This window comes from Lipophrys pholis (assembly GCF_963383615.2).
Source record: "Lipophrys pholis genome assembly, chromosome: 7".
Lineage (NCBI taxonomy): Eukaryota > Metazoa > Chordata > Actinopteri > Blenniiformes > Blenniidae > Lipophrys > Lipophrys pholis.
In genome coordinates this window covers 9,228,287-9,241,002 of record NC_137638.1, presented here as the reverse complement: position 1 = coordinate 9,241,002, position 12,716 = coordinate 9,228,287, and the positions used below count along the sequence as shown (strand labels likewise).

The 12,716-nt window shown below is 40.0% G+C and overlaps 1 protein-coding gene across 1 annotated transcript in view; it reads left to right on the top strand.

Annotated features, from left to right (window-relative positions):
* Nucleotides 1-3,282: 3,282 nt before the first annotated feature.
* The window catches only part of nos1 (nitric oxide synthase 1 (neuronal)), a gene marked incomplete at its 3' end in the record, with an annotated part of 47,968 nt that continues 38,534 nt past the window's right edge, over nucleotides 3,283-12,716 (top strand). Inside the window, exons 1-2 of the mRNA XM_080466778.1 lie at nucleotides 3,283-4,025; nucleotides 10,255-10,357. Of these exons, the coding sequence (XP_080322904.1) occupies nucleotides 3,304-4,025; nucleotides 10,255-10,357 (825 nt within the window). The 5' untranslated portion in view covers nucleotides 3,283-3,303. The remainder of the gene's footprint in view (nucleotides 4,026-10,254; nucleotides 10,358-12,716) is intronic.

Sequence of the window (12,716 nt, the reverse complement as noted above, 5' to 3'; positions counted from 1 at the left end):
AATTGTACAGTACAATATCTGATCATGAACTTCATGAACTTCACCACAAAGAATCAAACTTCACGTAAATAAAATTCATTAGAGTGACTTTGGACTGTTTGGGATGTAACTGAACACCTACATTGATTTGTCTAGTTTAACTATCAGACATCTGTGCCAGTCTAAATCATAAATAAAATGATAGTTCATATATAGAACGATTAGATTGATATAAATAATATTTCCAACCGACCAGACTCCGCTACGCTTCCCCACTCCAAAAAAAAAATAAAAAAAAATCATATATATATATATATATACAGTATATATATAAAAATATGGATCCTCTCATTCGTCGCACATTTACATCAATTTCCACCTTCGTTATTGGAATTTTTTTTTATCTTGGTGGGGTGCAGCTACAAAGAGTGAAGATTAAAGGATCCTGCTTTTTAAGTTATTCCTGCGCCCCAGGACAGCTGAGCCAATATTCATGAACGGGTGACACTTTCTCTTCGGAAAATGAACCAAAGACTTGACCTCTTGAATGAGATATATCACTGATGTAGGAAGGATCTGCAAATATGGAGACGGGATGCTCAAATTGTAACACCGAAAACGCATACAAATGCCTAAACATACAGACGATCAATCAAACGAGACGAGCGTCGATTGCGCTTTGGGGAAGTTGGTTGTAGTTATATAAGTACGCAATCAAGTGCATTTCCGTGGATTTATGGCTGGAGATGAAGAGTGGAGACTCTGAATGTGTTGCTGCGGATGAGTTGGGCTAAAAACTGTTGTGTGAAGTCGGCCAGTTTTCACACACAGTGTTGGTGAAGGCAGAGCGCTGACCTTGGTGCTGAATTTACTCCTGCGACGCACAGCATGGCTGCAGACTGACGGAGCACCTTCCCCCACTCTCTCTCTCTCTCTCTCTCTCTCTCTCTCTCTCTCTCTCTCTCTCTCTCTCTCTCTCTCTCTCTCTCTCTCTCTCTGTGTGTCATAGATTGCTTTACTGTACTGTACGTGCAAGGCGACGCCACCCACGCTACCAGATGTAACGGTTTTAAAGAAAAGCTGATGCGCTCGTCGTGGCTTTGCATCAAGGAAAGTTGCTGTCTGGGAAACGAGGCCAGTGAAGGGTCATTGTATATTCCGTCTTGTTGCAAAGTTCATTTCAAAGTGCAGAGTCAATAAAAAAAAAAAAAAAAAAAAAAGGGGTTACAAAGAATAGTGCATCACATTCAGTGATTGGGTGAAGTGTGAATTGTCCGTTTGTTATTGTGATTATGCAAAGACACGTGCAAACATCATTTGTCTGTGTAATAAAAGGGCACATTCACACTCTCAAACGTGACGAAAGCATTTTATGTGGCTGCACCAAGCAGTAAAAAGAAAAACAAAACAAACAAAAAAAAAACGCACACATTGTCTGCTCTTCAAAAACCTTCAGTGCTACAGATTCTTTTATGTCTGAACAGAATATCAGTCGGTCTGTGATTTCCAGAACTGATATCTCTCAGCCAGACACTTTATGGACACTTGAGCTGACTGGAAGGTGTTCGAACATAAAACTTTGTACTTCCCTTGGGTATGACAACTATCATGCATCAGTAGAAGAAAAAAAACAAAAAACTCCTGCATCCAGTCATGCAAAATGAGACGTAAAGTTTTCAATCTGCTAAAAGAACCGTGTGAATTACTTCACAGTGGCATGAATTATTGACCATGAAAGTTGAAACTCACTTGTTCAAAGTGTGGTACGCATTGTGAGATACAAAGGAAAATGATCATGATCTTAATACTCCTTCTCAGCCCTGTGGTGTGTTGTGTTGTGATATGTCGAGTCTCATAAGAAATGCTATCAGGCAATGTTTATAAGATGGAGCAGTTTAAGTTGCACTCATGTGAAAAAAAACGTGTTTTTATGGTTAATCATTTTAATGTGCATATTAAACCATCAAACATTGCGCTGTATTCCTATTCATTCACTTTGCATTATGTTCACAAGGACTGCAAGGCTGTGTAGTGGTTGTGCCTCCTCCTTACGATAAGAAAAATCTTGGTTGGAATCAGATTGAGGGCAACTTCATGGAGATTGCATGTTTTTTTTTTTTTTTCCAGCTTTCTCCCATAGTTCAAAATCATGCCTTTTGAATCATTTAGTGATTCTAAATTTCCCGTATGTGTGAATGTGAGTGTGTATGTGTGTGCGCGAGAATTTAGTCTCTTTCAGTTCACTTTGTAATGGACTGACACAGTCAAATGTTCTGCGGCCCCTCATGACTCCAAGTTGTAAAGCTGGATGTAAATTCACAGTATAAGTGTTTTTGCTAATGATGCACGTAATTTTATATATATATGTTTTGGACTAAAGACTTTCTGTGCAGATCAAAAGTAAGCGGTTTCATTTTTAATTGCAGACGCACACACTAGAACAATTTCAACAAGAGCTGCAGCACTTGTGATACAAGTTTTGACACTGAAAAGTTTATTATCAAGCACTCCGCTTCTGGATTAAAATTGCTGCAACAGTCTGTCAGACCAATAGCTGTTTGAAATCCACATATAATTTGCAGATTATTTTTAATCTCTTTCCAACTCCAAAGCATCCACTTTTTTTTTTTTTTTTGCCTTCGAGAGCTGCCTACATTTTTTCATAATGACACTACACACTTCAAAGGAAAAAGAGGACTAGCAGTGTTTTAATAGCAGAGTTCTCAATAGAATTCAGTCAATTTTCTCTCCCTAATGTCCAGACACGTTTTTAATCTTCTGAATCTCAAGGTGTCATAAGTGTATGAGATGTACTCATTTTTTTTTTTTTTTTTATTAAATTGTTTTTTATCCATCTACAAAGGTTTTTTTTTAATCTCCATCAATCTTGTGGGTTTCACAATATAATGACAACGTTATAACTAATAAGTATGTTGTGAACACTTTCTACGGTGCGCTGGATTTAATAGGTTGGTCTTCGAGTTTGTAGTTTTTGCCTTTAAAACACAGGGTCTGATGATATCAAGTGATTGATAGTGAGGTTCACTGATCGGTGGGATAATAGACAATATTGTGCATATATAGCTCAAAAAGAACTTAATGATGTGTGTAATATTACCTTCTGAAAACACAGGGCTGTAATGTACAGCCTCGTTGACTGATGTTAAATCAGCGCACTGTAAACAAATCATGCAGTCAAAGTAATTTCCTCCAAAACTAATAGAACTTTTATTTCCCCTCCTCTTTCTCCTTCTGTTGCTTTTCAGAAACTTCCCCTGGGGACACACACACACCCACAAGCACACGCCACCACACACAGGCACCATGCAGGAATCAGAGCCTACAGTGTGCCAGCTGCAGCCCAACATCATCTCAGTGCGCCTCTTCAAGAGGAAGGTTGGTGGTCTGGGCTTTCTGGTGAAGCAGAGGGTGTCCAAGCCACCTGTCATCGTGTCAGATCTGATCCGAGGTGGTGCGGCGGAGGAATGTGGCCTGGTGCAGGTGGGCGACATTGTACTGGCCGTGAACAACAAGCCCCTGGTGGACCTGTCCTACGAGCGGGCCCTGGAAATGTTGAAAAACGTGCCGCCAGAGAGCCACGCCGTGCTGATCCTCCGCGGCCCCGAGGGTTTCACCACCCACCTGGAGACCACTCTGTCCGGGGACGGTCGCCAGCGCACTGTGAGGGTCACGCGCCCCGTGTTCCCACCCTCAAAGTCTTATGACCAGTGGTCCCCTCTCAGCGCGCTGAGCCCCGGGCAGCAGCAGCAGATCAACAAAGAGCCCCAGCTCAGGGCCATTGAGAACCTGTCCTCCCCGTCCATCACTCAGTCCCTCATGCAGAGGGGCGGCGTGCAGGGCCAAGACCCCCTGCTCCTGAGGGACGGGGGCCGCGGAGCCCTCCTGTGCAACGGGCTGGAGGAGAACAACGAGCTGCTGAAGGAGATCGAACCAGTGTTACGCCTCATCAAAAACAGCAAACGGGAGATCAATGGTGAAGGCCAGAGGAATGCCGGGAAAAGAGACACCGAGATTCAAGTGGCTGGGTAATTTCAGACCTGATACTACCTTATCGATCCCTGTAGTTAAAACGTCTGCGTCCTCATTTCTCCCCACAGGCATGCAGTCAAAGTCCGGATAGAATTAGAAGTTGAGGACCCTTCAAAGACAGTAGTTATTGGCTTGAAACAAGGACTTGCACCTGGCCCTGTGATTGAATTCATCCCTTTTCACTCTGTGAAAGTCTCTGAACCACCTGACGCATCTGTTTCATTAGCTGTTACAGACAGGCTCTAATTCAACTAATATGACTCAGTGTACAGCGCCAAGTAATTACTGTCTCCATGCTGGTCTCCAGCAAACCTCTCTTATAATGACATTGCTCTCCAGACTAATAATGACCATTTCAGATGTTATTATTCAATTACTAAACCAGCTGCTTTACGTAGGTTCATGTAAACTTCTTGACACTTTTTTCAAGAAACTTGTTTCTTTTTTGGCGATTGAGCCAGTTCATCAACTTAACAGTTTTCAGTCATAATATTCCTATATTGGAAAACATTTAGTGAAATGCAATGGCGTGTTCAGTAAAAGCTGCTGGGTTGTTTTGTTGTTGTTGGATTATTTTTTATTTTTTTTTCATTTTGTTTTTATTCAATCCTTAACAGTGGTGTACTTTGACTGCTGTTAAAACCTCACAGAACTTAAGAGACTCAGCTTAATACATCTTGCAATGGTTTGCAATGAAAGAGTGATCCATCTTAAACATTATAAATGTTGAATTTAATCATATTTAAGTAGATGTTTTTAAGCCTCTTGTAGGATTTTATGGAAAAATATTTTTGGAGAATGAACACATTTTCCCCCAGAAGTTTGAAGAGTGCAGATAAAATAAATATATAAATAAATATTGATCAACCAACCAACCATATTTTTAAACTACTTAATAATAGTTAAAAATACTTTAGTTTTTCCTGATTTAATTTTGTTGTTACTTTAACTGTTGAAAACTTTTTCATTAGCTTTTTTTTCTACAAAAAGAAATTTGACTTTGGGAAAGTGATTTTTTGGGGGAATATTTAAATGGGTGTTTTAATAGTTTCAAGGGTGAACATCTAATTTCACCTTAAAGTGGTACAATAGACAGGAATAAAGAGAGCCGAATTGAATGTCTATTATTAATCCTACATATGATGTGTTCTGCACAAATAAGAATTTCAAGGTTAGTTTGCATGATGAAATGCTTTAAATATGTGTTATATAAAATCATCAAAATAATGTTGTGGGCACAAGAGCAAAGAATTGCTCTTTAAAATCCACAGAGAGGACAGAAGACACTCTGGACAGGTCACCAGTCCATCACACTACAAGAACAGAGACAGACAACCACACACTCACGTTCACATCTTGGGGAAATTTAGCATCACCAATTAACCTCACATACCGGTACATGTTTTCTGGACTGTGTGAAGAAACCCACGCACTCACGAGGAGAACATGCAAACTCCATATAGAGTTCCTGGGCCACAGACAGACCATTTTAGGTCCCAAGTGGGCCAGATCAGTAAAATGACAGCACATTGATCTATAAATAACGACAAATCAAAGTGTTTATTTTGAAGGAGGTACATTATAAAAAACGTCTACACAAAAAATACCACACTGAATTAAATATATCTGAACAGGTTGATCTTCGAAATTAGTTTAATGATATGTATGGACTAAATCACTGCCAAACATGAGGAGGGTAGCGTCGACGTGTTTTTTGAACAATATTCTACCATATTTAGTCCATCTTTTAGTCAGTAAAGAAGACTTCTTATCCTGACTCTCATTAGCATTCATATTATTAGGGCTACATAAGTAATCATTTCACACAAAATATTGTGCATGCACAGTAGTTTAGGCTGCATATTTTTCAGTAATTCTTTCCAGCAAGTCAACCTTTTTCTGCAACTTAGTATCATTGAGCCTGCGTTTCATTAAAATAAATAAAAGTTAAAATATGCAAACTTTTATTCTAACGTTGGTGTATTAACATTTTTATTTCTTTTTTTTATCTCCTCTGGTCAAAATATCAGCTTCTCTGAAGAGCAAAATTATCAGTGAAATACACTGGACTGGTTACATTTTCTGGTTAGACAGCTTATTTGATAATTGTATTATGTCTACATCAAATGTAGTTCTGAAATGGCATTTTTAAGTTCAAAAGAAAATGGCAATTACAAATTGCCACTAAAACACATTTCCCCTCTACACCCACTTGTAGAGTTTGCTTACTTTTATTCACCTTGAAATATTATGTTTGTATTTACTTGATGAGCCGTAATGACTCGGGCACATTCAGCAGCCTCTGATAGTCCCTGTTTTATCTCTCTTAAGGCATAGTTACCTTAGTAATTACAGAACAATGGGCTACCTTTCAGCTCATTAATGGGATCACATAAATAGATGACAGTAAGATGCTGGTGTATCGTGCCAGCAGCTTCGTCGCACTGGCAAAAATCACTTTAAACATCAAATAAATAATAATTACGTTTTCCAGACGAGAATAACGGAAGCTGTACTGCCAAGAATCTGTTGCTGATGATGTATTGCAATGATGTAGATGAAAAAAATATAGCAAAACACTGAAATTATTTAGAAATCGTCAAAAATCGACAATACAAGACAAGCATCTGTAATAATTCTGTATATTTGGGGAATTAAATGAAACCAGTTGCACACTAAAATAAATTGCCTCACCAGTTTGTGAGCCAGGTGGCAGTGTTGTGGCCTCCCTTAAATCATTTGTTTGCTGAATTGTTAACAGTTGAATCATTAATTAATCTGATAACATAAGGAACCAATGCAGTGCAATACTGTGATATTGAAGTACATCCGTTTTTTCTTCTACTCCTAAAACTGTAATTGACTCTTAACTGTAATTCTTAATGTATGGCCTACTGCAGAAAAAAATGGTCACGGATAGTTGGGGTTTTTTTTGTGCTTATTGTGCAGTCGTAATTGCTCATCTGCTCCTGGCAGCTTGTCCCAAAGTTGTCATTCTATTCCTCATCAGTTTTGTGGAAAGAGCCAAACTTTGCTCTCAGTCTTTTTTTGGGTGTAGAGGTCAGGCACAGCAGCGTTTCTGCAAGAAAGAATTTGAGAAGTGTGAAATTGGCAGCGGCACTGTGTGTTTAACTTGTCCCCCTTTTGTAATGCTTAATGAGCAAGGCAGAAATGTTGCACTCGTACTTTGTTAAAACGTTCATTCTGGACCAGCTGGTCACGAGGCCCCTCAGTCGGAGCCCATCTTCCGTCCCCCACTAAACGCTCTGCACAGTGCACTGCCACTATTGGTGTCTCAGTTTTCTGCCATTGTACTCCCACATCCAATTAAAATCAAAATGAGGCTACAGTCTCCTTGAATCCCATTCTTGACCAGCATATCCTCTTCTCTTTCATAAATGCCCCTTGACGATTCATTGCTTTCTAGGAAAACACATACTTAAAAAAAAAATATATAAAGATAGTCTCCCCTAATAGGGGCAACCGTTGTTTTCATGGATGTAACTCTAAATACAGGAAACATAAATCATGCGGGATTTGTTTTGTACCCTCAAGAAATGGTAAACTGAATATATAATTTCTTTCTTTTCGAGGAAAAACTTGTTTCAAGTCAAAGAACAGCTGAAGAAATAATCAATAGTGTGGCGATATTTCATTGCAATAACATCTCTTTAGATTATGCCTTGATGAGTGTTTGCTCAGAATAGAAAAGCATTTTATAACTGATGCTACGTGTTTTCAGATTAGAGGCGGTTCCAATTCGCATTTCAGCATGAGGCTGATGATTCTAAACACATCAGTGCTAATGACAAACGACACATGCAAATGCTTTCATTGTTTCTGCATGTTTGAACCTCTGACATGTGGGACAAATATATTCTCTCGCAACAAAGAGATACAGAGTGAAAGGAAGCCTATGACGGTTTACAATTAGCTTGGACACGTTGCCCGTGTGTGGTGGGGGTTGTGTGAAAGACGGTGGGAAGAAGAGAATGCACGTGGGCGTTTTTTCGATTGGACGAATGTAAACTTCAATTCTCAGAGAAATGAGTTTACTGCCTTCATTCACGTCTCGCGTGGTTTGACACAATAGTAGCTGAGGGACCTCTTCCTCCTCCTCACAGTCAGTCTCATCGGGCTTCATACAGTCATGCGGAATAAGTAGGTGCACCCCAAGGATGTTGATTTTAAAAATAGAAGACACTTGATCCTCTTGGAACAGATTTCTATTAAATAAACACATTTCAATGACACATAAAATTGACATCTTATTTTTGTTTGGATAATTTAAATGAACGCATGAAGCGCACCTCTCCAATTCCCCCACTATGGTGTCACTGCTGACTGAATTTGACACGCATATTTCAGTATAAATTTAAACCTTTTGTGATTCTTAGGAGATAAAACATTACCCAAAAGCAGGTAAATAGAGTTTCATATCGAAAGCCATCTCGTTGCCCTCCAAGGGTGACAGTCCAGTCACAGCGTGTCGGACTTTGGTAAGGTGTACAGTTAGAAACTCTCCTTCGTCTTTCAGCTGCTCCTTTCAGAAGTCACCATCATCTGCTCTACCGTCTTATCTCCGTCTTCAATATGCGAACAAAACAGCATGTCAGGTCTCATTAAACCTTCCCTTTCAGACCTGCTGTTATTCTTCTGTCACAACATAAGACTCGAGTCTCGTCTCCCCTGACTCCGTCCTGCCTGCACTGTCTTCTTCACTCCCTTTGTGCAACGTTCATTGCTTTGGATAATTGTCCCCTACTACTTCAACTTATCCATCCTCCACTACCCGTATTTCATCTTCACCTTTCCGCCTGGGTCCCTCTCATTCCCACACATGCTTTGTGTCTAGTCTCTACTGACCTACCTCAGCAATGAGCACAAATAATATGCTACTCTGACCGCACAGTCAAGAACAAACAACAATATTTGAAAATGTCCCAGTATAGGAATTCGAAGTTCTCTTGGGGGGAAAAAAGGCGCAAAAACACTCTGGACTTTTGACAAGTATACATAAATTAAAATAAATCCTGATAGCCTGAATGTAATGATAGGCATACCAAGAGTAAAGAATAAAGCTTCGAAACAGTCAATATCAAAATGCTCCACAGTTGTCTTTGGAGGTATTTCAGGTTTGGATAAAAAGTGCTCTCTAAAGCTTTTAGAGAAAAGGCTTGTAGAGGTCTCTGACCCTGGCCAGCAAATAAAAAATAAAGCTCTACAAGATTTGAAATGAATGACTCCAGTCTGAGGAAAAAAATAAAAAATATATAGGTGGTGTAGGCTTGTTCAGGATTGACTGCAAATGACAACAAAGTGTTTCATGCACTGACTTTTAGCAAACTTCTGCCTCACAGGCTGCTGGAAAGTCTTGGATCAGTCAACACGCAAGAGTCCACAATTGTATAGATTGTACAAATTGGACCTGCACACTAGAAGGCTCTGCTATCAACGATGAAAAAACAGACGAACAATGTATGCAAACTGTTGTTCGACTCAAATATACAAACATGATTTCATCAGGATGCAGTCTTTTGCTACAGTTTGCTTTCAGTTTAGTTGTAAAATCATTCCGTTACCATAGTTGAAAGGCACAACAATAGGCTGAATACGTGAGTTTATGATGACACTTGAATTAGTTCATTTTCCATACAAATTGTCAAATTTAGGCTTTCAAGGTGAAAAAAAACCCTCAAGTAACTGCCTTTAACCCTTTAACAGTTGCTATACACAAATCTGACAAACAAAGACACAAAAGTCAATTGAGAGTAAATTAAATCAATTACCATTATGCAAATGATCCCATGTTTACAGTTTTTCACTCCTGGCTCTTCTCAGCTTGAAGTTTCCTGTGGGGAGAACTCACCAACCTTGCAGTCAGGTACTCATAGTCCCACTGCAGCACTGAACCAAACACATCTGTCTGCTCCGACTCTATCCTGAACAGAGAAATCCCTGTGTGGGTGTGCAGAGCCTGAAGACATCATGGAGGGTTTCCTGATTTAACAGCGTTTTGGATGATCTACAAGCTTATGTTTTATGTATTTAGAGGAGAAAAAAAGAAATTAAGCTTGTTAACTCTATGTGTGTGTGTGTGTGTGTGGTTGCATGAGCATATGTGTGTGTGCGCGTGGCTTTGCTGGGGTTAAAGTGAAAACGAAAGACTATCTTGCACCAGGTGCAGGTTCACACACTTGACAGAAAATTGTATGTGACTTGCAGGGACCTTGGCGTGGGAAATGGCACATCACCTCAGCTGGCGCCAGATAACGACAGAATGCTGGAAAACATGCCGGTGGTGCTCAACAAGGCTGACGCCGACAAGGTAAAGTGAAAAAAAAAAAAAAAAAAGCTCATCTCTTGTTTACTCCTAGTTTAAACAGGAAAGGATCACGTGTGTGCTTATGTTGTCCATGTCGCCCGGTTCGATATAGTTGAAGACACTCTCGTCTTGTTTTCCGGGGGAGGCTTGTGCAGAGAATCTCTTCAGCTCTATAATGCATGTGCTTCCATGGCCGTCGCTGCTTCTCGGGCTCTTGGGCCATCGAGATTAATGCACACTATTGGCCCATTTTGTGCTTTCAGAAACTGAGCACGCACATCCGCGTTGCTTTTCTGCACACAGTCATAAAGCCTTTGCCTAAGATCCTATCACCTAGGCATTAGATCCTTCCGGTGACAAGCTGGTGCCGCATTAAATCCAGCTTATGCCTTCCACACAGAAGGGCCTGGTCACAGGTCTGAGTTGTAATCTGCACATGGTCTGTGTTATCCACCCACTTCTGACGTCGCTCCAGCCTCCATCAATGGCACCGGATGGCGCGAAACGATTTCAGGAGGCCTAATGAGTGTGTGCAGCTGTTGATCCCTCTCTCGCCGTCAAATGTGACTCCTCTTAAATTGATTCAGACCTGCAGAGAAGAGAACGTTGTGGTGGATGCTTTGAGAATAAATGTGTGAAGTTGTTGAGGGAATGAAGTAGGACAAGAGAGATGTGGATGATGCTTGTTTGCAGCAAATTTGTATGGAAGATAAAGTGAGAAGCCGTATGTTCTTCTTTGTTGTGGTCGTGAGAAGTTCTGCTGCAGGTGTGCTGCTGGCTTTAATGGCTCACTTTTTACTGTTGAATTTACCAGACCTGAGTCAAACCCAGTTTAACTACAAGGGTTAAAGATCGGTGTAGTTTGGAGCTCTTGTTGCATCTTTAGCTGATGTTAAATAACACAAATTTAAAAGGAAATGTGACTATGTCATAAAGTATGGAAACGTCACCTTTTCAGTATCCATGAAATAAATCCATTATTTTTCTGTGCCGTCTTTGTGGATGATAAGTCAGATCAATCATCCACCTCCTCAGCTGTAAGGCACCAGAGATATTTGTGAGTTGAACTGCTGTTTTTCATCGCTAAATGGTTGCGCGCCTGCCCACCAATGGTTGGTGATACAAAGCATTCGGAAAATGAAAACAAGCTATCATGTAGGTTATCTCAGAAAAAGAAACTAGCACGTAAGTCCCTGGAGCAATGTACAAACACCTTCAACTTAAATCTTTGGGTATAATCAGCATGGAAACAAGGGCTGCTGCTGTCTGCAATGCTTACCACAGTTACCTGGATAGGGACGATAACATAACACATCATAGACCGGTTCAATTCTGACTGACTGTCAGTTTTCCTTTTTTTATATTAGTTAACTGAATTTCTATTTACTTGGCAGTGAAAGGAACGTCTCCTTCACCTCATGGTTGATTCACGCCAAAAGAAGTCAGCAATCAAACTAGAAATTTAGAAATTTTTCCTTTTCAAAACTCTCAGTAAATCATCTGAATAAATGACTTGCATTACTTTCCCTTTCCCAGGCTGTCAGTCTCACTTCATTTTCAGTCTCTTTTCCCATCTACCCCCTGTCTTGCGCTCATCATCTCAATTTCCTAACAGAAGTTGTAATTGATGGGTGGATGAGGAACGAGCACTGTGTAACATCATTTACAGAAAGACTTGCTGATTACGCCCCATTATGAAATTATTCTCATCAGATTAGCTTCAGTTTACGCTCATTTCGAGCACCATGGATCCTCCCCTCTGCTAATTGTGTGTTACTTGCCTGACATTGGGATCTGGTGATTGTTGCATGGTGGGATTTACAAAAGTGTGCAAGTGCTTTTGTAACTTTCCTCACTAACACATACAGTAGTCTTTTTTTACAGAAATGCACATTTAACCTTCACGAAAAAGACATATTATTTTTGCTTTGTCTGCAAAGATTTGTATTCACCTATTATTGTTATAATGTAGATTATATTAATAAGGTGAAACATTTGGGAATACCATTTTCAAAAAAAGATGTTGTGTATTTTACAGTGAATTGCTAGAAGTGACTGGCAAAGTTTGCCAGAAGCATCCACTGCATCTAGATGCAGCTTTAAGTGGACTTCCCAACAAGTAGCTGGACATGTCTGCCTCAGTATTGTCCTGTGACATGGATTTTCTCACGTTGAATGCTCAAAAAATGGTATGAAGAAACGACCAGCTACTTCTGTATTTAGTGAGCCAGATGGCAGCGCATGCTTGCAGACATAGCTGTAATAGGAAGTGATAAACAAAGCACTTATTTTAGGCTTTTGGTGTTTATAGATGGAGGAAATTTTAACCCTTGAAGACCTGAATGAATATTTTGCACATCCT